The sequence below is a fragment of the Pogoniulus pusillus genome, chromosome 39 (assembly GCF_015220805.1).
Source record: "Pogoniulus pusillus isolate bPogPus1 chromosome 39, bPogPus1.pri, whole genome shotgun sequence".
Lineage (NCBI taxonomy): Eukaryota > Metazoa > Chordata > Aves > Piciformes > Lybiidae > Pogoniulus > Pogoniulus pusillus.
Window position 1 is genome coordinate 7,028,122 of NC_087302.1, and position 25,531 is coordinate 7,053,652.

Here is a 25,531-nt window from a genome sequence, read left to right on the forward strand (position 1 = left end):
GGCAAGCTTCACTTCTTCCCCTGTCACACAGCTAACAGCCCACTGCTTGTGCTAGTTTGAAGCTAGCTAGAATGTTTTGGTGAAAAGAACAAGATTAGAGGCTGTGGAAGGAAAATGATGGTGATGGCTGCTTCCCTCATAGGCTTGCTGAGATGCATAAAAACAGAAAGCAAAGCATAGACAAGGGAGTCTCTCACTTCTGCTGCTGGTGAGCTCTGAGCTGCATCTTACTCTCTAACCTCACCCTCTATTTTTTTCTGACTAATCCATCTTGGTTCCTAACCCCCTGACCAAACCTCCATTCTTCCTTGGGACTGGGGGAAGGTTGAGAGGGGCAGGGGGAAGGTGCAGGGGCGGTTGGGAACCCCTCCTGGGGACTCAGGTTTCTGGGAGGGGAGTTGTGTTCCTGTATTACCTTTTTACCTTGTCTATTTCTGTCTATAACTGTATACACTGTAACTATCTGCTTGTATCTTGTGCCAGCTGTAAATATAAGCTCCATTCATATTTCCAGAGCCAGCTGAGTCTAGTCTGGGGCAGCAGGGAACACCCAAACCAGCACACTGCTAAATATATGAGACCCAACAACACCTTAACCAAGCCACAGGCAAGCCAGGGTGGAGAAATTTAGTCCTTGCAGTTCCAAGCTGCTGGCACTAAGCTTCCTTCAGGCCGAATAAATAAAGTGAGACAACCACAACCAGCTCAGAAAGTTAGGTTTTATTCTGGGTATTGGTGCTCCCAAACTTCCCCAGCAGTCTCTCTTCAGAAGCTGGTAGATAATTCCTGACAGGGAGGAGAGCAGAGCCTCACCTGGGAGCTGCCTCCAGCCTTAAGCTCTCCTCGGGCATGAGGGACACTGTGTGTAAGCAAAGCTTTATCTAAGCAAAGCATAAAAGCTTTCTGTGGACTCACAGCATTAGCTCAGGTTATCTGCTGTTTACAAGAGCAGAGCTTGGAGTTATTTAACCACACTAAGAACCTGCACAGACAGAGCACTAACTTTTGGTGATAAGTGGTGCTCTGAGACCTCACTTCTTTCCTCAAAGGCATTTTGGCCTGGATTAGGCTAGGCTGAGAGTCAGGGATCCCAAATGGCTGAGGTTGTTCCCCAGAGTCCCTGGATCTGGCTGCCTGCCTGTTTCATGCTGGGCTCTTTCACTCGAGAAAATGGATTTGAAACCTTCCCACGTACAGCTGAGTCCTACTTTGTTTGTCCTAATTTAGACAGGCTGAGCTTTTGCTTTCCCCTCTGCTGGAAAGGTGTAATGACAGCAGCAGGAGTGTGTGCACGACAGAGAGGCCACCAGCTGTCCAAAGAGCAGAGCAGTTAAATAGAGGAGTGTGTGGCACTATGGCAGTTGTGGCCACATTGAGCTTAACTCCAGCTTCCTCAAACAGGAGGCTGAGATCAGTGCCTTATTAATCCTGCAAGTCTGCAGCTGATTTTCTGAGCAATGTCTCCTTTGGCAGTGCCACTCTGGCACGCACCATGGCCATGGCCAGCAGAGTGAGCAGGAGCGCTGGGGCACAGCCAGGGCCCTGCCATCCTCCTCTCCTGCCCTACTTTCACAGCCCTCGGTGCCAAGAAGAGGTACCGTATTTCTCAGTATTGCTGCCAAGGTGTCCCACGGTTTGTAGAGCCTGTTCCTGAGCCACTGAGTGAGATGTTCACAGGCCTGTCCCCAGCTGAGGCAGAGCCATGCAGTGCCCTGGCACAGCTGCTCCCAAGCTGTGCAGCCAGCGAGCACCAGTTCTGCTTATCCGATTGCTCCTGCTGAGATCCACAACAGCAAGAGAGAGCAGAGAGGGCTAATTCTGTCTGACAGCAAACCATCATCGATAGCTCAGCCTGCCTCACATGCAGGAACCAAATTAAAGCCTCCAAAGCACACCAATGGCTTGACACAATGAGGTCAAGTCACAATAACAGGGCTTGAATTCTTCATTTTGTTAAGAGGGCTTTAAGACAGGAATTGGTTAGTGACCACTCCTTGGAACGCAACCCAGCCTGCACCTGGGAGCACTTCCTTCAGCCCCCTTGCAGGTAGCTGAACCTGGAACTCCACTGAATGCCTCTCCCAGCTCCCTGAGGAGCAGTGTCCACAGGAGCTGTGTCCACTCAGAATCACAGAATCACAGAATCACAGAATGTCAGGGGCTGGGAGGGACCTCCAAAACTCTTCCAGTTCAACTCCCCTCCCAGAGCAGGATCTCCTATACCAGATCACACAGGAACACATCCAGGCAAGCTTTGAGTATCTCCAGAGAGGGAGACTCCACAGCCCCCCTGGGCAGCCTGTGCCAGGCTCTGTCACCCTCACAGGGGAAAAAAAAATCCTCCTCATGTTTAAATGTAACTTTCTCTGCCTCAGCTTCCACCACTGCCCCTTTTCCTGTCACTGGGCATCACCCAGCAGAGCCTGGCTCCAGCCTCCTGGCGCTCACCCTGCAGGTATTGGTCCAGGCTGAGGAGCTCACCTGGTGGAGGATGCAGGCTCCGTCGTCTGCCGCTGGATCCGCGTGCGCCGCATGATGTGGTCCTTCATGGACATCTGGACCTCTGCGGGGATGTCAGGGGAGGTGTGGCTGATCTTCACCGCTGCCTCCAGGAAGCTCACAGCCCCCACGTCCTTCAGCTTGTCTGCCATGTTCTCCTTGCTGCAGCCTGCCTCGCCCTGCAGGACGGCCAGGGTGGAAGAAATGGCCTTGTTCCTCCAGGGAACCCAGCACAGCTTCCAAAAGAGAAAGAGAAAAACTGCCACCAGGGCCAGTCCACACACAATAACTATCACTGCAAGGAGGCTGATGGAGAGCTCTACAGAGGGAGAGAAGGCAACAGTGACAGAGAGAGGGGAGGAGTGGGAAAGGAGAAGAGAAAAGAAATACGGTGAGAAAGCCATAAGTAAAGGGAAGGAAGTCCAAAGTGATTCATGCTGCGACTGATAGAAACGGTCCAAACTGATTCACACCATGGCTAACAGAGAGCTCTTGGCAGGTTCTGCAAGCAGGAGTGCAATCCAAGGGAGCACTCCCTGACAGATTTGGGACTGCTCCCTGCCCCAGAAACATCTGGAGAGAAAAGGGTGTCTGCAGGTGGCTGGGGCTAGGAAGGGCTGTGCCATGCTGCTAGACTGGCTGCAAACCACCATCCCTGCTTTGTTCCACGGCTCCGGCAGGCTGCTGAGTCTGGAATCAAGAAGAGCTGCAGAACTACACGGCAGAAACAAGCTCCTCTGCTTACCAACTGAAACTGCCTCTTTTTTTTTTGCTTTGTGCCACAGGTGCTCAGACTCTGTGCTTAAAAAAAATACATCTAGCAAGCATGATCCTGGAAGCAGATTGCTGTTGTACTATCAGCACTCACATCTTACCCAGATGTGCTCACAGGGAACAGAAAGCAAATGCCAGCACAAATAAAACAACCCAAAACACAAACCCACAAGCTGCTGATGCAGCAAACCCGAGCATAGGAGGAGGCTGTACAGCAAGCACTACATGTTCTTCCTTATCCTGAACAGCACAGCAGCTGAGTCTCTTTTACCTCCTATGTGATGTATTTCAGCATTTCTATCCTTTTCCTAGGGAGGAAATAGCTCCCATGCCTGGAACACAAGGCCTGTGAGGAGAGCCTGAGGGAGCTGGGGGTGTGCAGCCTGCAGCAGAGGAGGCTCAGGGCAGAGCTCATTGCTCTCTACAACTACCTGAAGGGAGGCTGTAGCCAGGTGGAATTGGGCTCCTCTCCCAGGCAAGCAGCAACAGAAGAAGGGGACACAGTCTCAAGTTGTGCCAGGGAAGGTCTAGGCTGGATGTTAGGAGGAAGTTGTTGGCAGAGAGAGTGATTGGCATTGGAATGGGCTGCCCAGGGAGGTGGTGGAATCACTGTCCCTGGAGGTCACTTAATGCCATGGTCTGGTTGATTGGGCAGGGCTGGGTGCTAGGTTGGATTGGATGAGCTTGGAGGTCTCTTCCCACCTGGTTGATTCTATGATTCTATGGGTGAAGGATCAGGGGAAAGGGAAGATATTTATAAATAGATAGATAGAAGTGATCAAGACTGTGAAATGATTCACAGCACTTCATCAAGAGAAAACATTTTGAGTTTTGGGTGCTTGGAGTTCATTTTTTTACAGTGTATTAATTCCCAAACCCATTAGTTTAGAACCACAAAAAAATATCATTCCCTGAGGATGAAGATAAATTTTGCACTGGAGTTCAGTCTGCAGTGCCAGGATTGAGCATGATTCAGTCACAGATCACTGTGAGTTCATGGACAGAGCCCTGATTTCCTGCTGTGCTCTGTAGTGGCCATAAAGCCACACTCCTTAAACCACCAAAGTGCAACTCAGGGCAGACAGACAGGCAGGAAAACACCAAACACTTCAGCAGGTAACACACAATAACCTCTGCCCCTCACTAGCCTCTGCTTGGGTGTCTGCTTGGACCACAAAGCAGGGGACACTTCTGACTCCCCCTATGATGGGACTTGGGGGGGGGGGAGAAGGGTGTCTGTGAAAATTCATCCTTACCAGGCACTTTAGCTCTTAAAAGACAAAGTGGGAAACTCAAATCTGTGTTTCATCACAGCTGCTGTGAATGGGGTCCCTGACATATGCTTTACCTTAAACAGAAGCTGTAAGACCACCTTAGAATCACAGAATCAATCACGTTGGAAAAGAACTCTGAGCTCATCCAGCACAACCTAGTACCCAGCCCTGGCCAAGCAACCAGACCATGGCACTAAGTGCCCCAGCCAGGCTTGGCTTCAACACCTCCAGGCACAGCCACTCCACCACCTCCCTGGGCAGCCCATTCCAATGCCAATCACTCTCTCTGCCAACAACTTCCTCCTAACATCCAGCCTCAACCTCCCCTGGCACAGCTTCAGGCTGTGTCCCCTTGTTCTGTTGCTGGCTGCCTGGCAGAAGAGATCAACTCCCACCTGGCTACAGCCTCCTTTCATGTTTCCTTTGGTCATAACTATACATTAGCTGTAATAAGACACTTAATGTTTAATGAAATATGAGGGAAGACTCAGGGTCTGACCTGGACAAAATAGCTGAACTTTAAAGTTATGTTAAAAAACAAAGCAAATAACAATAATAAAATAAATAAAAAGAATCAAATCAAATCAAATGAAGAAAGAAACAAACAAAGCAAGCACCAACCCTCAGCCCATCCCCACTGGTGAACCACAACAGCAAATGAATCCATTTGTGTGCTGGATCTCTGCTGCCATGATGCTAACAACAGCTACTATACACTTGGGGGGGTTGCATCAGTGCCTGTAAGTGGAATCTCAAGGAAGCAACAGACACAAGATGGGACATCTCCCCCAGCACAAGGCAGCTCTGCCGAACACCTGGAAAAGCATCTGTTGCTTCTGGTACCCCAGGGAAAATGCTCCCAGCTTAGGAAAATCACTGAGAGCTTGAGGCAAAGCTTCCTGACAGTCCACAGCTGCCCTGGCTGGAAGTTGGCAGGGAAAAGACCATCCAGAAGCTTTTGCAACTTTTCCTCTCCCTCTCCAGCCTCCTGCACAGGTCAGGCTGCACCATTTATCTCCTGCTGCAGCTCCCAAGTGGAAACACAGATCACTGCTGGGGTGAGCAGATAGGTCCTGTCTTAATCAATAATAAATAGGATTGTACAAGTCGGCAGCGGAGCCTCCTTGGAGATTTGGCTAAACGAATTCTGGCCCAAGCAGCGAGCACAGAGGTACCACTTCCCTCTAACTTTGAGTTTAGCCTTGGAATTGTGCCCAGGAAGCTCACTGCCAGTTTCATAAGGGAACTTCAGAACCTGGACTTTTTGCAAGCAGCCTTTGTTGCTGCAAAGGAAATGGCTGCAATGCAGAACCTATCACCTCCCTTAAGATGCTCCTGCCCGTTCCAGGGACGTTCTCCAGCACGCATGACCCTGCCAGCACTGCAGCCTCATTAACAGCAAGCATCAGGACTAATCACTTAGCACTGCTGAAAACCTGTTGCCAGCTTGAGAAAGCTCTCAGCTCCTGTCCCTCCTGGCTGAGCTGGCACTCACAATGTCTTTGACAGGATTCACAGAGACTTTTCTGCATGACCTCCTACTCTTCCCTCTGACAGCTCCCATGAAACACAAGCAGAAGGGCTCAGGGCTTTGCAGACATTTTGAAGCAGCTGCCTGTGAAGGATATTGCTTTGTCTGAAGATGGCATTGAATTGCCCAAGATTTTTTTTTCCATGACTTATTAAACTGAAATATCACTTGGACAGAGCTGACCTTAATTGACTTAATGAGCTTTCTCTTATGAATGTGAAGATATCAGTTCCTTTGAAAAACCAGCCAGTGTTCAAACTGGCAGAGTTTAAAGGTCCTTCAGCTTAGAAAAAACCCTGAAAGCCAAGATCATTCCTCAGCCACCCAAGATCATTCCTCAGCCACCCAAGATCATTCCTCAGCCAGCAGGGCCAGAGATTACTTGGACATTCCTAGCAAGGATGGAGGTGAGGCCTGATCCTCCAAAGGACAGAGCAGCCCAAAAGGACATCTCAGTCCAGGGCAGAGACTTGCTGGTTTATGTTACCCCACAGAGCCAAGGCTTCCTGGGTGGAGGGGAGAGAGAAAGTCAGGAATTGCTCCCTCCAGCACAGAGTGCCACAGGAATAGTCCAGCCTCCAGACCTGACCTTTCCTGCACTGCAGCCAGCTCCTGGGATCTTCCCAGCTGCTTGTTGGCATCGCTGCCACCAGCAAGGGACAGCAGCTCCTTGTTGTTCTCAGAAAGATCTCACCTGAGGAGGAACACAAGAGTGATGTTTCTATTCTATTCTTCTCTAAGAAGGTATCAGCTGTGTCCAGTGCTGGGCTCCTCAATTCAAGAGAGATGTTGAGGTGCTGGAAGGTGTTTGGAGAAGGGCAGCAAGGCTGGGGAGGGGCCTGGAGCACAGCCCTGTGAGGAGAGGCTGAGGGAGCTGGGGGGGTGCAGCCTGCAGCAGAGGAGGCTCAGGGCAGAGCTCATTGCTGCCTGCAGCCACCTCAAGGGAGGCTGTAGCCAGGTGGGGTTGGGCTCTGCTGCCAGGCAAGCAGCAACAGAACAAGGGGACACAGCCTGAAGCTGTGCCAAGGGAGGTTGAGGCTGGATGTTAGGAGGAAGTTGTTGGCAGAGAGAGTGATTGGCATTGGAATGGGCTGCCCAGGGAGGTGGTGGAGTGGCTGTGCCTGGAGGTGTTGAAGCCAAGCCTGAATGAGGCCATGGTCTGGTTGCTTGGCCAGGGCTGGGTGCTAGGTTGGGCTGGCTGAGCTTGGAGCTCTCTTCCAACCTGGCTGATTCTATGATTCTATTTGTGGCTGTGTTCTCAGGTCAGCAGAGCTGCAGAAATGCTCAGCAGCTTCCTCCATTCCTCACTTGCCTACTCCACCCTCCCTTGCCTACCGAGGTGCTGGTTCCTCATCCTCACCCAGCTTGCCCAAGAGGCACAGCAGGAACTGCCATGGTGGAAAATGGATTTTCTTACAACTTGTGATGAAAAAGGTAAAGCTTGGAAGCAGGAGGAGGCCAATGCAAATTCTCATGGCTCTTTTCCAGTCTCTCTCACTCCCCTCTGTGAGCAAGAGCCTCTTCCCAGAGGAGCTCTCAGATGGAAACAGAGACTTTGTCCCAATCCCTACAGACACAAAGCACTGCTATGCTCTGCAGCAGTGCCCCAGAAGTGGCCATGGACAGCCACCAGCCACAGTCCTGCTCCTTCATTGCAAAGCCAGGACCTTCACCAAAAGCATTTCCACAGCAGGAGAACCAGAGCAAGGCTCCCTTCAGCCAGGAGTATCTTTTGCTGAGCTGTAGCACAGTTCCCCATCAGAGCAGCTGATGGAGAGAGGAACAGAGCTTTCTAAACCAGAAAGCCACTTGCTGCCAGGTCAGAGACTGGCACATCCATGGGAAGGCTGTGAATCATGGTCTGTGCTCTGTTTTCCTTTAGTGAACAGGAGAAAGCAGGCTGCAGCCGAGAGGGTAGTGATAAATGCTCATTTATCAGCACTTATGCAGTGGGAGGTTCTGCTAAACATCACAATTGAGTCAACAGAGACACTGAACTCCCACCCCTGCAGCCCAGCAGAAGGCAAACCAATGAATCAAGGTCTTTGGAGACAGCACAGAGAGCTCAGACCCACGAGTTACAAAAACACAGCACTTTGGTTTCCCTGCAGCAGCAGCAGCAGCAGCAGCTGTGTGTCTGCAAAGGAGAGAGGGACAAGGGTGGTGGGAAGCTGCCTGGGTGACTCTCAGCAGCTGTGCAGCCCAGGACTGCTCCTCTCCAGTGGTGAAGGGCAGCATGGGCAGCACCATGCTCCTGGCATCAGCAGGAGCAGTGGCAAGACCAGCACACCACAGGGGCATGAGGGACACTTCAAGTCATAGAATCATAGAACCAAGCAGGTGGGAAGAGAGCTCCAAGCTCATCCAGTCCAACCTAGCACCCAGCCCTGGCCAAGCAACCAGACCATGGCACTAAGTGCCCCAGCCAGGCTTGGCTTCAACACCTCCAGGCACAGCCACTCCACCACCTCCCTGGGCAGCCCATTCCAATGCCAATCACTCTCTCTGCCAACAACTTCCTCCTAACACCCAGCCTCAACCTCCCTTGGCACAGCTTCAGGCTGTGTCCCCTTGTTCTATTGCTGCTTGCCTGGCAGCAGAGCCCAACCCTACCTGGCTACAGCCTCCCTTCAGGCAGCTGCAGACAGCAATGAGCTCTGCCCTGAGCCTTCTTCAGGCTGCACACCCCCAGCTCCCTCAGCCTCTCTTCACAGGGCTGTGCTCCAGGCCCCTCCCCAGCCTTGCTGCCCTTATCTCAACACCTTCCAGCACTCCAACATCTCTCTTGAATTGAGGAGCCCAGAACTGGACACAGCACTCAAGCCAGTGGCAAGGGACACAAGATGAGAGATCAGCTCATAGCCAAGCACTGAAATCCAAACCAGGCTGATGGCCATGAGTGCTTGGTGGAGGATTCAAGCAGTGAACAATCTCACTGCAGAAAATCCTGAAGTCAACAGCAGATAGTGGGGACCCCAGGAGAGCAAAGGGCTGCTGTGGGGATCCCAGGAGAGCAAAGGGCTGCAGTGGGGATCCCAGGAGAGCAAAGGGCTGCTGTGGGGATCCCAGGAGAGCAAAGGGCTGCAATCTAACTCCACCAGAAAACAGTTGCCTTCCTCTGTGGTTCTCTGATTCTCTTTCAGCTTGGCTTCTGTTCTCACTGGTTTTGTAACATCTAAACCCTGCTGCTGAATCTTCCAACAAAGCTCAGGGAATGGCTCAAAGCTATGAAACTTTGAGAAGGTGACTCCTTCCTACTGCCTTCCAAATAAAAGAGGAGATGGCTCAGGGCAGGGCAGAGGGACAGTGGAGCAATTTCAAACTGTAAAGCTAGAAGCAGATTCAGCCAAGAGGGATCATGTCTGGGCTGGTCCAGCCTCACCTGGCCCCTCCCCATGCCCTCAGAAAGCAGCTGGCAGTGCCACTGACCATTGTGCTTCATCTTGGGTGGGAACTAATTAAGAGAATATGGTGGAAGTACCTTTCAGCTTTATGTCCCTGATGACTTCATAATACCCAAACTGAGTTACCAAAGGGGATAATTAGCAAAGTCCAAACAGAAAACGATTAATAACACGACAAAGCCATGATTACAACAGCCTATTAGCTGCAGGACAATATTGGTCTAATTATGGCAACAGTGACTTTTATTACTGTGAAGTAGCTTTTACTGGCAGTAAAGAGATTCATGGACAGCTCCAAGTTTAATGTGAAGAGTTATATTTAATACCTGGAAGATGTAATTTGGCTTTCCTGCCACCCACTCCCCACAGAGGAAACAAAACACGCTTGGTGGCTCTCAGCACTCCAGCATCTATTAATCATTCCAGCTGCTTTTGCATTTAAACAAGATTCAAATGCCCTGAGTGGAAGTTCAAGGAGGGTAAAAAAATTAGATGCTTATAGGCATAAGCCCAGCCTGGGACCAGGCTTATGCTGGAAGAGCTCATCTGCTGTGAGCGGTTACCAAGCACCAGGATCTTTGCCACTGACCCAGCAGTCCCCTTTCTGGAGCCCCTTGGGACCTGCAAGAGGCCAGATGGGTTTCTGCAGGCCCTGGAGCACCTTCAGCACAGCCTCCTCACCAAAGCAGCAAAGGCAATTTGACCTGACTTTCTGAGGTTGGCAGTGGCAGCATCTTGGGTGCCACAGCTTCATCACTGTCCCAAGACACAGCCAAAGCCTCTGCCCCGAGGCTGTCGAGAGCAAAGGGACATCTTCCCTGCGAGAGGTTCTGACTGGGGAGTTCTCCAGGGGCCAATGGAAAATTTCAGCAGCAGGGAGAGCTCTGGCTGGCTTGCTCCACACCAGATTTCTTTCAGCTGAAAGAGCTGCTCCCAGCTCTTCTGAGCTATCACCTGGAGCACGGGAGACCTTTCCACAGCAAATGCACAGCAATCAGAGGAGATGCAGAGCCCAGTAGCAGGGAGTGATGGTGATGTACCTCACCCTCACCTGACTGGCTGAGTGGCTGGTTTCCCAGTGTAATTCACCAGCCCTTGCTCATGCCATGTTGGGAGAGATTTCCAGGCTTCTCTGTCCATTTTCTGCTACATTATTCTATCAACAGTGCTTTTGAGACTACATTGTTCTATTTCTGCAGGGCTTTGTAGGGAACATGCATTCAAATGATGGATTACTACAAGAGTTATTGCTGGAGGAGAAGACAGGCAGCTCTGGGGCTACAAAAGACCACGTGAGGCACCCACCAACTGCTGATCTAATTTGCTCTCAATCGAGAAGCATCAGCAATGTAAGTCTGATTAGCTGAGGGCTGGAAATTGGGCATGAGGAACTGCGAATCTCAGATGCCCGGGGCGAGGGCAGAGAGGAGCACAGGACAACAGCAGGGGAAAAGAAAGAGGTTTCCATTAAATCCTAGCTAGAGATGTGTTTATTTAGCAATGCTATTCAGCTTTGAAGCTACACAGAGAAAGAAGCAAGGACTGAGGGAACAGAAACCTAATGATAAAGGACCCAGCAGCAGCACAGCCAAAACCAAAATGAGCACCACAGCAGAGCAAGGGAACCTCCTCCTTGGGAGTACAGGTCAGAGCAAACCCTGCCAGGCACCGTGGAGCATAGCAGCAAGCAGAGCACTCCCCACAGGGACTGTGGAAAGGAAATCAGTTGTCTGATAAGTGGTGAAACGCTGCTTTGGATGGAGGTGAGCTGCAGTGCAGCAGCAGGTCTTAGCCAGCTCTTTATCCCCTCCATGAGCATGCCACAGCTGTGGGATGCTAACAGAGCTGACAACACAGATCACCCAACACAGCTTCAAGCCCTTGTGCCAGCAAGCAGCTCTGTTTAGCAGAGCCCACAGCTCAGTGGGCACTGGGATCTGCAGGGAGCATGGAAGCACTGCAGGCTGCTCCATAATCGCCTCTGATGGTGGCACTGTGCCACCTCTCTGCTCAGGTCTTCACTGCCACACCTTCAGGCCTGCTCACCACCGTTTGGTTGTCATCTGGAACTTGAGCAACACTTCTCCTCTTGATGCACTGGTTGTGCTCCCTAGGCAGCTGTGAAGCAGAGGAACACATCCTAAAATATTCTGGAGCTAGACAAGTAATTAGCAGCTGTCACTTCAAAGTCTAACTCGAGTCAATTTGCTCTTCAGAGGCAGCCTGGCAGCACAGGAGCTGGATGTGTCGTGAGGCACTGCAGCAGGGGCTGCTGCTCAAACAGGATCACAGAGGCTTGGGTGGGTAGAGAGGAGAAAAGACTTCCTCAGATTCTCAGCTGATGTTAAAGGATCAGGTCAGGAAACAACTACAGACCGAGCAGAGCTTCTGCCGCCCCTCAGACGCTATCTCATGCTGTGGGTGCAATAAGGGCTGCAGAGCAGCCCCTCTGTAGCAGCAAGTCAGGCAGCAAGATCTGGAGAGGGACATCTGTCACCTGCAAATCCACAAGTCATGAGCCCCTGAGTTTTCTTAGACCCTCCAGAACTGCCCCCATTCAGAGATTGGTCTGAGCAAGAGGAGCGAGAATGAGCTGTGACTTACAGCTCTGCCCGCAGCTGCTGCGGCCCTGCAGCCCAACAGGAGCTCAGCTGTGTGCCAGCCTGAGCCTGGCTGGGATAGTCTAGAGAGAGGAATTAGATGATAGGCTGTGAAAGGAAACAATGGTGATGTCTGCTGCACTCATAGGCTTGCTGAGATGGAACACAAACAGAGTTGCTCTCTGGCTCTGGCTGCCTCCCTTCTCTCTCTAACCTGCTCTCTGTGTAACTAATTCCTCTGCTTCCTAAACCCCCTGGCTGATTCTCCAAACTCACCTTGAACATAAGGCAAAGTCTAGGATAAGGTAGAGGGGTGGAAAGGAGGTGGAAGGTGGTTGGGAGCCCCTCCTGGGGACTCTGGCTTCTGGGAGGGCTGTTGTGTTTCTGTATTACCTTTTTAACTCATCTGTTTCTGTCTACAGCTGTAGAGATTGTAAATACCTGCTTGGATGTTGTGCTAAGCTGTAAATATAAAGCTTCATTCTAATTTCCAGCTCAGTGCTGGTCTCAGAGCATGTGAGAGAGGCAAATTAAGTCACAGAAAGAGATGGTAGCATGACCCATCCAGAAAGAACCACACGGAGCTGTGTCTGTCTCTAGGTAATGGAAGTCAAAATTCTTTGATCATTCCTCTCAGCTGCCCAGCACAGCACAAGGGTACAAAATATCCCAGAGACCCTGAGAAACCTCTGCACTGGGCACACACATCCATGGCCCTGGTGCACTTCACAGTATCTCTGGGTGAAGGCAAGCAGCAGTTCCAGCTGTGGAGCATACCCAAGTTGTCTTGTGTTACTTGATGTCACCCACAAATAATTCCAGAGGAGACAGCATGGTGGAACAAGAGGGAAGCAGGAAGACTTCCCACAGGTTGTTTTGCACGAAGAGCACTTCCACAGTTCACCTGCAGCTCAGCAGCAAACTCCTCTCTCCAATCAGCAGAGAGGTGGAAATCCTCCCTGGATGAACACCACAGATGTTCCAAAAGGAGACATTCACAGACTCTCTGAAATATCCCCTTTGAAGATCTGCACACTCAACCTCCCTCCTGCACAAAGCTAGGAAGAGATTTATCCTATTTGAGTGCTTCTTCAGCCCTTGGACACTGAGTCTGGCGCTATCAGCTCCCACCAGCTTCCTCTTGCCAGCACAGGCTCTGCAGGAGCCCAGGCAGAGCCTCCTGAGCACACCCAGCAGTGCAGCAGACTGCAGGAAGGTGGAGACAGGAATGCTGAGCCTGGCTGGGCCAAACTTTCAGTTAGCTCTAGAAGAACTTCTCAACAATTAATTTGCTGCTACCACAGGGCTCCTGCCGTGCAAGAGCTTATTGGAACGCACACTATAAGCTTCAAAGGGAAGGATGAATCAGAAGCTATTTTGAGAGTAATTATATAAGATTATAAAACCCAAACCATGTCATTATTGCATGTTAGGGATGAAGAAAAGCTGCTTCACAGGAGACCTTGCAAGGGTCCTGTGTTCCAAGCGACTGCAATCCACAGTCCAGGCACAAACGACAACCTCTGAACTCCTGGGCAGACAAAACCTCCTTCACGAAGCTGTGCCAGGGCTTCTTACAGCCCTCACTGGAATTCTTTACAGGAGAGGAACTAGAACAGGATCCGTGGACAACTTCATGCCAAGTTTTGTCCTTTAGCAGTTGTTTAATTTGGTGTGCTGGAAATCAGCTCTCAGCTTGCTAGTGACAGTCCTTGCAAAGTACCTAATTTGGTAAACTCAGGCTCACATCAGAGGCTCACCTGACAGCACAGAATCCACTGGCCCTGGGCTGAGCTTCAGTAATTGACACTGAGCATCATCTTCCTCCCATGATGTGAGCTGTGCATGCAGGACACGAGCAGAGCACTGTAAGATGGACACTTCTAGGGTGCAGAAACACATCTGCATTTCAAGATGCAATGTGAACAAAATGGACAAAGGCTTTTCACTGTCTCTCTGTCTCCTGTAAGAGATCAAAGACCCTGGACAGCAAAATTCCTCTGCAAAAACTTAGTTGAAGCTGTGACTATCTTGAGACATCAGAAGCCAGGCTGAGCAGCACCTTGGTGCCCAGCTCTGCCACACCAGAGCTGACATCTCTCTGCCCTTTTCTTTTTTACTGACTCCATTTTGGTTCTAAACATCTAAAATTAGGCTACCCTGACAAGATCTCAGGATAAAACTTGACTGGGAGCAGAACTAGGGTCTCTTCCCATCCCAGCACCCCTGGGGGTGACCCTGCCACAGGTGTTGATCCTTACCCCAGCATAAGCACTGGGCAGCTTCCAGCCCTGGAGTCACACAAGGTGACACATCCAGAAGCCCCAAAAAGCAGAGCTCAGCCAGGGGAGGGTGGATGGCCCCAAACATGAGACAAGGTGGCCCAGAAGCTTTCTAGAGTCTTTTCTTTGGCTGAGTGTTCCTCATCCAGGGACACAGAGATCCTCCAGCACAAGAGGCATCCCTAACCACATGAAAACATGCTGGAAGAGCTCTACTACCTGGAGCTGCCCCACAGAAATCCAAACCAAGAGACACAGGATCCCTCCAGAGCTCCCCTGGCTCCAGATGCTGCAAAGACTGGATGTTATCCAGATCCGTGCCCTCAGGAGATCAGGTTGCCAGTTAAAGCCACCCAGACCCCTAGGCAGACACCTAGACCCATATCATGCTCTCTTTCTCTCCCTCTCAACTTGTCACGCCGATGATGCCCGGCTCACAAGCGCCGGTGTGGTCTGCCCAGCACAGCAGCAGCGGTGGGTGCCGAGCAGCCGGCAGCGGTGCTCAGCCACCCACCTGCCCGGGAGCGCAGCTCGGCGCAGACCCTGCGCTGGAATGCAGCACTTGTGAAAAAAGCCTTTCTTTGTTCAGGCTCCGCTGCCGACCGCGGAACTTCCTCCCTGCGCGGCTCTGCTGCCGGCAGCTGCTGCTGCTTCCATTACCTTGTAACAAAGACAGATCTTTAACCCCTGAAACGTGTGTGCGGGCTGGGCTGCCTGAGCCCACACTCTCCTTACACGGATGCTGAGATTCCTTTCTCCCTTTTCCAGTGACTTCTGTCGCTCCAGACCGTGCTGCTCGGAATGCTCTCCGCACGTTTGGACACGGACCGGCCGGAGAACTGAGCTCAGGTAACTCAGAGCAAATGCCTGCAGACGTCCAGGAGATGAAGTACTGCGTATGGCAGCGATGCGCCCGAGGAGGGGCTCCCCCAGCACCGTGCGGTACCAGAGCACATGCACCCCTGCACAGCAGCTACAGACATGCACAGAAAATCAGGCATACTCACACGCCAGAGGCACTGCTGGAATCTCTGGGCAGTTATTGTTCCGTGGAAGCATGCACTCTAGGACGCTATATCTTAATTATGGGTCTGAAAGGGGGAGCTGAGCTCCTGGCATCCTGTCTTTAGTCTTCATTGCACACTTTGCTGCGCTGCTGTCAACCACGAACCTGCTACAGCACAACCAACTGAACTAAACAGGAAGGCAGCTTCATCAGCATCTGCAGTTTCCCACCCTGCAGGATAACTTTCTTTTTGCCACAGACGTGGGAAGTGCAGAGTTAATGTACAGTCACTCCAAATATCCCTTCTGTGTCCCTCCAGGATGCCATTTTGCAAGGCACAAGTATAATTAAAGACAGTGCATGGCAGAGAGACAAACCACATCTCCCAAACAAGTGCCAGCCTAAGTGGCTGCTACGTTAGTGAGTTCACTGGGCTGAAGCAGTCAGGGCTGTTACAGACCAGCTTCCTGGTTTTGCAATAGATAGGTAAGAAGGGAGGGGGAACACATTCTCACACCCCCCAAAAGAAGAAATAACACATGGGAAAGCTAGAAAGAGCTGCCTAAATGACACGAGATGGAAACCCAGGGTCCTAAGGAAGAAGATGCAATTGTACCTGGAAATGTGAGCAGCAAGAAGAAGAAACAGGTCAGAATGCACAAAGCTGGCTGAAACTGTGGTTAAATAACAAACTGCTTCGTCAGGAGGTGTCCAGCACCGGTTCTGAACAATGAGTGCACACATGTGAGATGCTGCTGCCTGCCTGTGAATGCATGGTGTGTGCAGCAGGCTGTGTGCAGCACACCGCTAGCACTTCAGCACAGCAAAGATGTCAAGCAACAAACACCTGCAAACACAAAAATCCCAGCTTCCCAGAGTCACACACCCCCCACCCCCCCAAAGCCGACAGAGAGGATCGGGGTCAGGCTGTGCCCTGGTTTGAACTAACTAAAAGCACCTGCTGGGGCTCAAGAGGAACGCAGGGAGAATGCTGAAAGCAAAAGAAAATGTTTCAAAGGCAAAGACACAAACTGCTGAAGCAAATTGTTTGTCAGGGAAAACAGACTCTGTTTTATTTAAAAGGCCACAAATAAACAAAGTAACTTCAGAAATGTGGACTTACCCAAGAGGTGTCTGCTCCTCAGCTCAGTCCCTGGGCACTGTCCTCAGCCTGCTCGCACACTCAATTAACACCAGCAGCAATCTGGCTGCCTGTTTCTATGGAGTTTGAGATGCTGATCCCTGACTATGCATGAGGCTACTGCAGCTGCACTGGAAGAGGCTCCAGGGTCCACAAAAAAAAACCCTACAAACATGATCAGCTCCCTGCACTGCCTCAGGAATGAGTCAACCAGCAGCGCCTAGGCAGATGCAAGCCTGCGTCTATGCAGAGTGGTGCTCGCAGGGCTCCTAAACGCACACAGACTCCACAGACATCCATAGGTGCAGCTTATTTACCAGGACCATCAGAGTGCACAGCCAGAGGCAGCTGTGGAGCCGTAAGCAGACACACAGAGACATGTCCATAGAGAGGTTATAGAACTCCTTTTCTGTGGATCTATTCTGCTGGATTTAACCTCATTTTGATACAGTTTTGCAAATCTTCCTCTGGTAGCAAGGCTTGAACCTGACACCATCCAGATCAGGGGGTTTAAAAATGGTTTACTTGAGCCAAATCTACTGCACAGAGTTCTTATCTGCCTCTTTTCCTGCTGGTGGACCAGACACTCACAGAGGAAGGCAAGATCCATTTTACAAGTGCATTACTCAGTAATAAGAAAGATCTTTGCCCCAAGGTGCTACCACTCATGTGTCTGGCCTCTGGAAACACAAGCTTCAGTGACTAATATTAGTCTTGCCTGGGTGGCTTCAAACATGTTTACTGTTATATTTACTCAAAATACACTTGAATGGTCATTCAGGAAAGTGTATTATGAGAGCTGGGAGGTAAACTCAAAACTTGCTCATATTTTTGTGAATAACCTGGCTGGAAAAGATCTCAAGATCATTGACTCCAGCCATAACCTAGCATCAACTTGTACACAGCTGTTAGACCCTGCCTCTAAGCTCCTCATCCAAATGTCTTTTAAACACCTCCAGGGATGGTGACTCCCCCACCTCACTGAGCAGCCTGTTCCAGTGCCTGATGACCCTCTCAGTGAATACTTTTTTTCCTTATATCCAATCTAAACTGCCCTTGGTGCAACTCGAGGCCATTCCTTCTCACAGGTAGTGGCTGTGTGCATCTTAGATCAGTGAATGGGAACATCATCAGTTTTCCCACCAGTCAAAGGGATCATTTTTTTCCCAAAGAAAGTAGTCCTGAAGCAATTTCCCCATCTGTACCAGGAGCAGTGTAGCCAGAAGGACAAGAGAGGTTATTCTGCCCCTGTGCTCAGCACTGCTCAGGCCACACCTTGAGTGCTGTGTCCAGTTCTGGGCTCCTCAACTCAAGAGAGATGTTGAGGTGCTGGAAGGTGTTGAGAGAAGGGCAGCAAGGCTGGGGAGGGACCTGCAGCACAGCCCTGTGAGGAGAGGCTGAGGGAGCTGGGGGTGTGCAGCCTGCAGCAGAGGAGGCTCAGGGCAGAGCTCATTGCTGTCTACAACTACCCGAAGGGAGGCTGTAGCCAGGTGGGGTTGGGCTCTGCTGCCAGGCAAGCAGCAACAGAACAAGGGGACACAGCCTGAAGGCAGGTTGAGGCTGGATGCTAGGAGGAAGTTTTTGGCAGAGAGAGTGATTGGCATTGGCATGGGCTGCCCAGGGAGGTGGTGCAGTCACCGTGCCTGGAGGTTTCAAGGGACTACTGGCTGGAGCACTTAGTGCCATGGTCTGGTTGATTGGCCAGGGCTGGGTGCTAGGTTGGGCTGGCTGAGCTTGGAGGTCTCTTTCAACCTGGTTGATTCAATGATTCTGTGATCTGAAGGTGCAATGAAAAAAGCATCTGTTGCACACTTTGTCACCCCTTTCTCTGCCTGCAGCAAGAGCACTGAGGTGCTTGGGGGGTTAACGTTTGAATAGCGTTTGTGAAGTGCCAGGAAGGTGCTCAGCACCGTACAGAGTGTTCTGCCTGCATCATGAAGTTTAAAAAGAACAGTTCACACGAAGGGCAAAACACTGAATGTGCTCTGAATTACTGCAGGATTAAGGAGCAGAAGGATAGCTGACAAAGTGTGCTAGGAAAGAATAAAATCTCTTCCCCAGCTGTCCTTTTTTCTTCCCCTCACTTCAGCTTCCACAGCCTGCCCTAGGAAAGCAGGACAGCATTTTGCTGGGTGAATCAGTGCATGAGGAAGGGTCTGAGGAGGGCACACAAACAGCACTGAGACCCACAGGGATTGCTGTGCACATGATCCCAGAGTGACCCTGGGTAAAAACTGCAGCTCCTCTGCCCATCATCCATTGTGTGCTCCATTTACTCCACAGGGCAGCAAAGCTTTCCTACAAATGGATACACAGAGACAAGAAAAACACAACCTAAAGAAAGTTGCAACACACTAAGGCTGGAGCTGGAAACCAAGCCCACAGCTTTGCTCCTGGATGTGCTCTGATCCTGGAGTGAGTTCCCATGCACCATCCTTTAAAGTCATTAAGCACTGCAAGACACAGGTTCAGTCACACTCCACCAACTCTGCACATTCATTTCAGAGTGATCAGTTTGGTTTTAACTCTGCCTGTGGCATCAAGCTTCTCTCACCTGCTTGGCACTGCCTCCTAAGACTGGCTGGCAGCCTCAGCTTGCAGCCAGACCCAGCACTGTGAGCCCATGGGGAGCAGGACCTGGTTCAGGCAAAGGCTGAGAGTGAGTCGCTAATGCAATTTGGTTCAAACTGAGCAACAATGTGATGATGCAGACAGGCACACAACAGGCCTCACGGTGGTGAGAGCTGTGCAGGGCATGACGCAGTGCCCAGTACCCAGGGATGCTGGCAGGCTGCAGCAAGGAGCAGAGACTCCAATCACCCTGGGAGCAGCCCGAGGCAGGAGCACCCAGGGGAGAGCTATCAGCAGCCCTGAGGACCCTGGAGCCAGTTTCTTTCCACAAGCAGCTCCTCTTCTGTGGGCAGGGGACCAGGTGACATGGGGTGACTCACTGTGCCCAGCAAAGTGCTCCCGGGGGGAGCCTGCCAGTGTGGGCTCCTCAGCATCACCTGCCAGGTACTTTGCACTTCAGTAGAGGTTGTCCACTGATTCTTTTAGCCACAGTCTAAGCCCTGGCTGCACCTCCAGGGCAGAGAAGTGATGTATCTACTTATTTAAGGCACATCACTGCAGAGCAAATATTGTCCCTGTATCACAGGCATTGCCAGTGTCACAGCTTATGCCTGTGTCCTGGTCACACTGACAGCATCGCTGCACGGCAGCTGAGGACTGGCAGAGAAAGGAGCTATCAGACAAAGAGAGCTACGGGGGAGGATTTTTAGACAGGCACAACAAAAGGATGCTGCATCTTGCTCCATCTCAGGGCCCACAGCCAAGAGATCAGTTCTATTCCTGGCACCACCACGGGCCAAACTGCAGGCAAAGCTCCCCCTCGCATGCTCGCTGACACATCGCTGCCAACCCCTCCGCGCCAGAGTCCCTCATTTTTTCTGACACGTAGCTGCCGACTGCCGGCAGCAGCAGCCCGCAGGGCTCCCGTGCTGGGTGCACAGGACCGTGCGGGGTTGGAGGAGCTCTGCATGGCTCCCCCGAGGAGCATCAGCTGTTACATAACCCAAAGTGCAGAGCAGAGGAGCAGCTACTTCAGACACTGGAGCACTTCCTGCATCCCGAGTAAAACGGTTCGAAAATAAATCATCGCTGCATAAAACCAAAGTCTAACACAAAGTCTTTGTTCTGACACGAACTACTCGGCAATATTTTTGCTTGCAGAGGGTTTTTCCACTGGCTGATGCAGTTCGAGGAGCCTAGAGATACCTGTCTGCTTTCTTTGCAGCCCCACAGCAGAAGATCCTGCTCTCCAGCGACACAGGAAACATCAGACCAACCCAAACCCCTCTCGGGGTCCAGCAGCAAGCAGAGGCGTGCAGGGGCAGCCCTGCCTCCCGGCTCTGGCAGCAGCAGAGCTCTGTCTGCCGGCTCCCAGACGACATCAGCTCCATCAAGCTACCTGACAAGCCAAGCTGCTGCAGCCATTAGCTAATAGATTTATGCAGGAGGTATCAAACTGACAGAGAAGCCTTTGGCTTTGCATGATGATGATAAATGTGGCCGATTTTACTCCAGCAAACTTTGCATCCAGGCTGCGAGAATGTGCAGCCCAGCACAGCTGACACGGGCAGGAACCCAGCACTCACCACCCCCCCTCTCAGGCCCCTGCCCCAGAGCCGTGCCACTGCTCAGCCCTATACAGCCTCACTTTGGACGTGCACCTCGTTATGAGGAAGGAATTGCCAGGTCCAACCACAGGGCTCCAGGTAGTTGGTAGCAAAAATGCTTAAAGTCTTCAGTGTAAAACGGACAAAACATAAATGCAGATAATTAGATAAACATCCAGACACTAATGGGAAAGGTCCTTACCACCAGGACTGTCCCTTTAGTTAACACTTAATGCAAACAGATTTGTTTCCTTTGCTGGAGCAGTTTCACCTCCAGGCATTTGAGAATTATTAGCACTCATTGGCCCAAATGGTGTCCTCAGTGCTGTCTAGACATAAAAATGGGCCCAGTCATGCAGAGCAGAGACAGTGATGAGAGCTGCAAATGCAGCCAGTGCAGGCAGCCAGCTCAGCACGACTTGCCCTGGGTGCTGGGGTAGAGGCTGACACTCAAAACCAGGGCCCAGGGCAGACAAACATTTGAGATGCTAAAGGCACGCGATGATGCCATCGTGACCTGAAAATGAGGTTCTGAACAAGCTGCACAAACAAATGCCACTTTGTCATCTCAGGGCAGACAGGGCAGGTGTCTCTGCTGCACAGAAACAGGAAAATGTTCATTTTGGTGCCAAGGCAAAAAACCTGTGAAGCAACTCAGTGAGTTATTTTGAAACAGAGAAAACAACTGTGCTGGCTGCACGGTGCAAGCACGGTACCAGCAGTAGCAAGAGGCCTTCAGAGCAAGCATGTATCAAGCAAAGCCAATTTTAAGATGACAAGGTACAGGCAGTGTGGCATGTGGAAGGAAGGTGTCAGGCTGGACACGCTGGCCATGCAGTGATGGAAGCACTGCTGCAAGCAAAGGGATGGCAGAAGCCCAGGGAAAGCAGAGAGCTGCCAGTGCGCCCTGGGTGCCAGTCACACCCCAGTGTGAGATGCTGGCAGAGAGAGGCAGGAGAAATTGAAGCAGGATGAACAGAAAGCCTTGGGCAGGATTGAGGAAAACTGCTGCACAGGAGCTGTACACAGGCGTCCTTAGAAGGGGGGAAGAAAAGTTTCTGAGAGCACTGCGAGATGAGGCTGGGTCACTGCCCGCAGAAAGCTCAAGGGAAGCACTGTGCAAATACTCTGATACACAACCTCACAGCATGTGCTAAAAAGAGTGGGGGTTGGGGGTTGCTGCTCAGTGTGTGAGCCTGGGATGTAAGCTCCCCTGCCAATGGCTTCGGAAGTGACAGCAGAAGACAGCCCTGATGGAAGGAGCTGTGAGCAGAAGTGTACAGAAGCTTAAGAGCTTTGCCTCTTCGCTCTTGGAGCTTGTTCTCAGTGCGTTGTGGGCACACCAGGGCTACCTGGCTCTACAAGCTGATGAGGAAGAACTCCAAGCAGTTCTTAGGTGAAGTACAACAAAAACTTGAGAGTGCACCAGGATGATTTACTGCTGAACAAAAATCCATGGAAATGCCTCCTTCTCTCAGACTGGGGTAGCAGCAACCAGTCCCTGTCATCTCAGTCACTTTAAACAGGCTTTTTACTGCTTTTTTGCTTTCTAGAGGACAGGAGTCTTTGTTTTTAACAACATTAGGAACTTTCAGAGTAACTTTATCTGCTGAACCACCTCCTCACCAGCACACAGCACCCTGCCTGTCCCCTCCCTGCAGCCCTCCGCGTCAGGCTACACCGTTTCACACCAACGGGTGAGGCAGGACTTGCACCCGAAACTTTACAGGAGAATTCGGGCAGAGGAAACCCAGCAGGCAGCGAGGTGAGCCCAGAGCAGCCCCCGAGCCTGGCACGGGGCTTGCAAACGCTTCCCTCCCCGTGAGGAGTCCTCCTGCCTGCCTCCAGCTGCGGCCATGCAGGCATCGCTGGAGCAGGCAGGACCAGAGTACTGTACCTGGCTCGGAGATAATCAGGCTCTGGTCAGAAGGCAGCAGGAGGAACTCCCTGCAAGTGTCCAGGTCCAAGCCGGGCAGGCTTTTCTTCCGGCAGAGCTCGGTGACAATGTGCACTGCCCTCTGACAGCGGCTGTCATCCTTGGCACCACTCATCTCCCACACGCATCCTCTGCTAGCCCCCTCTGCTCTCTAGGAAAGTCCGGCTAGGAAAAGAGGCTTGGGTTGGTTTTAGTCACATAGACTCACACAAGTGCCACCCTCTGGCGTGGCAGCACCCTGAGGGACACCCTGAGCCAGGCAATGCTCCAGCTTCACAAACCCTCCCCAGCATCCAGAGCCAGGAGCCGCAGGTCAGCCACAGCTCAGTGCAGTCCTGCCAGCGCTGCCGGTGCCTTGTTGCCTCTTAGATCAGAGATCTGGGCACTGCCAAGGCGTGTTCCAGACAAAGATCCTCCTACCAAATTCAGTTTCGTGCCCTCCAGGCAACGTCGCCAAAGCTGCAGCCCAGATAATTCTTTTTAACCCTTTCATCGCTGCCCTTTCTCCGTTCTCCAGGTGCAGTTTCAAATCCCAGCCCCAGAGTGGTTCTGCAGAACGAGCGAAGGCTTCACGAAGCCTGCGGCCGAGGAGACCTCAAGGCAAGAGCCGGGAACGCTCTCACCAGCACTGCACAAACTGCTTGAGCCTGCCAAAGGCAGCAGCAGAAAAGCAGCAGGTCTTACTGATTCGCCTGTGCTGGTCCTGACACAACAGGCTGCAGGTGGCACCAGACTCTGCCATTGTCTTCCATCACTGCAGCCTTTGATTAGCAGTATGTTTAATTTCTGCGGCGTGAGGTTGTTTTTATTCCTGCTGAAACGTGGCAGGCAAGTTGCACCACATGACAGAGCTGCACCTTGGAACAGAGAATACCTCTAACAGACCCGGGAAAAGAAGCAGTTGTGTGGCAGGCAATGGAAATTGTGTGTGCAGCAGGATGATCGCTGCAGTTTCTGGAGCAGAGAAGCCAGTGCAGATATAATGAGCCAGAGCTAAAGCTCCACAGGTCCCTCAGCCCCACATCTCCACAGAGGGTGTTTAGATTCACGCCGCTGTGTTTACTCAGTCTGTTAATTGCCTGCTGAAGCACTCGCAGCTATCACAGCCTGCGAGTCCCAGGAGCCACACAAGCACCCAAGGCAGCGCCAGGCTCTCCTGGAGCGTGTCCCCCAACAGCCCCCCAGCTCTGCCACGCAGGCTCCTGCAAGGCAGCAAACCTCCCAGCAGCTCCCAGGATGGAAACTCCCTGAGAGCCTCTCACGTTGCCTCCTCCTGCCTGATCCCTGCTGGTTTTCACTGTCCTAGACCAGCCTGAGGATGAGCAGCAGGAATTGCTATTGCTCCAGCACTGCCCCACAGCATCCCACACAGGTCAGTGTGACCAAGGTGCCCTTGCACCCCACTGCAGCCCTGAGCTGCCAGCCCCTCACTGGCTGGATAAAATGCTCCAACACCCCATGGCAGCTCCAAACAGGACTCTGTTGGTCACATCAGTCCTCACTATCACCATCTGAGCACAGGCTTCTGCCACAGTGCTTCATCCAGCATGGCAACCTCTGCCTGGCAAGGGCAACTTACCTTGCACTTCTCCTTCCTAAAACTTCTGTTGCCAAGACAACATAAGTGAAATCCTCTTATTAGCAGAGCAACCTCCTGTAACTGATCACAAAAAGACACTTTTAATTAGACGCTACCACCTCCTGGTCAGTGTTGTGTAATCTGCTGCTGCAAGCAGCTTGAAGCATACCTGTGGGTTAGACTCACAGAGTATGTTTGGTTGGAAGAGACCTCAAAGACCATCCAGCCCAACCCTTGACACAGCACTGAAGGGTCAACATCAAACCACGTCCCTGAGAGCAAGGGCCACGCACTGCTTGAATGCCTCCAAGGATGGCGACTTCACCACTGCCCTGGGCAGACCATTCCAAGGTTTGATAACCCTTTCACTGAAGAAGTATTTCCCAACATCCAGCCTGAGCCTCCTCTGGCACAGCTTGAAACCTTTCCATTGGTCCTGTCACTTAGGAAGCATTTCTGCAAGTGTTTACCAGATGCAAGCAAACACCAACACCACCAGCTGCATGCTGGCAGCACCACAACTGGCACAGGTCTGTGTTCTCTGAGCAGAGGTTACAGACTTTGCAAGACTGGCAGCTAAACCAGCAACGTGCCAGGTGCTCGAGCTCAGGCAGAGTTTGCATTATGTTCATCACAGAGTCGGGGTTGGAAGGGACCTTTAAGGTCATCTAATGCTGATGGTGCTGACAGCTAGGCAAGAAAGGAGCTAAGCAAGACCTGGTGAGGGGACAGCACCTTTGCTCTGCTCCTCCTTGCCTTGCCTCCTCAGGGCACCTGCAGCCCAGACTCCCAAAACCAAAGCACAGTGAGACCCAAGGGGATGCAAGTGAGGTACCAGCTAACAGTGCCATCATCATGTCCCCCCAGCACAGCCACATCTTTTGCCAGAGACACCAAAATTGACACCCAGAGAGGGATTCTTGCAATACATCAATCAAATATTGCATTTGAAATTTGAATTAAAGAGATTTCAACTGACAAGAAAAGAAAAAAGAACCAAATCAAAGCCTTTGAAAAAGGTTAATGGCCAATTGAGAGCTTGCAATAGAGAAATCAATAACAAGATTCAATTATTTGGCCAAAAGCTGATTTTATTTCCAAGGTAATACCAAGAACTTTTTACTTTTAAATTTGAAGTCGCCCAGGGTCAATTATTCACCTTCCTTTACATATCAGAGCATTCCAGGCTAGAGAGCACCATTTTGCACCCTTCCCCAGACTGAATTTGTGTTTGGTGGGCAAATTTCTCCCCTAATCTGTATTTCCACCCTCCAGTATGAATAAGTGTCCCCAGCATGCTGCCAGGGACCCAGGCAGAGCTGATGAG

General features: G+C 51.5%; 1 protein-coding gene across 2 annotated transcripts in view; it reads right to left on the reverse strand.

The window, feature by feature from the left end:
• Nucleotides 1–23,198, reverse strand: part of SYT6 (synaptotagmin 6) — a 36,818-nt gene extending 13,620 nt beyond the window's left edge. The window contains exons 1-2 of one of the 2 annotated variants that reach the window (XM_064173632.1): nt 22,587–23,198; nt 2,482–2,818 (exon numbers count right to left, since the gene is read on the reverse strand). In XM_064173632.1, the coding sequence (XP_064029702.1) occupies nt 2,482–2,818; nt 22,587–22,740 (491 nt within the window). In that variant the 5' untranslated portion in view covers nt 22,741–23,198. Of the gene's footprint in view, nt 1–2,481; nt 2,819–13,842; nt 13,997–22,586 lie in introns of those variants that run through there. The other variant, XM_064173633.1, reaches the window with a different exon arrangement.
• Nucleotides 23,199–25,531: the final 2,333 nt, after the last annotated feature.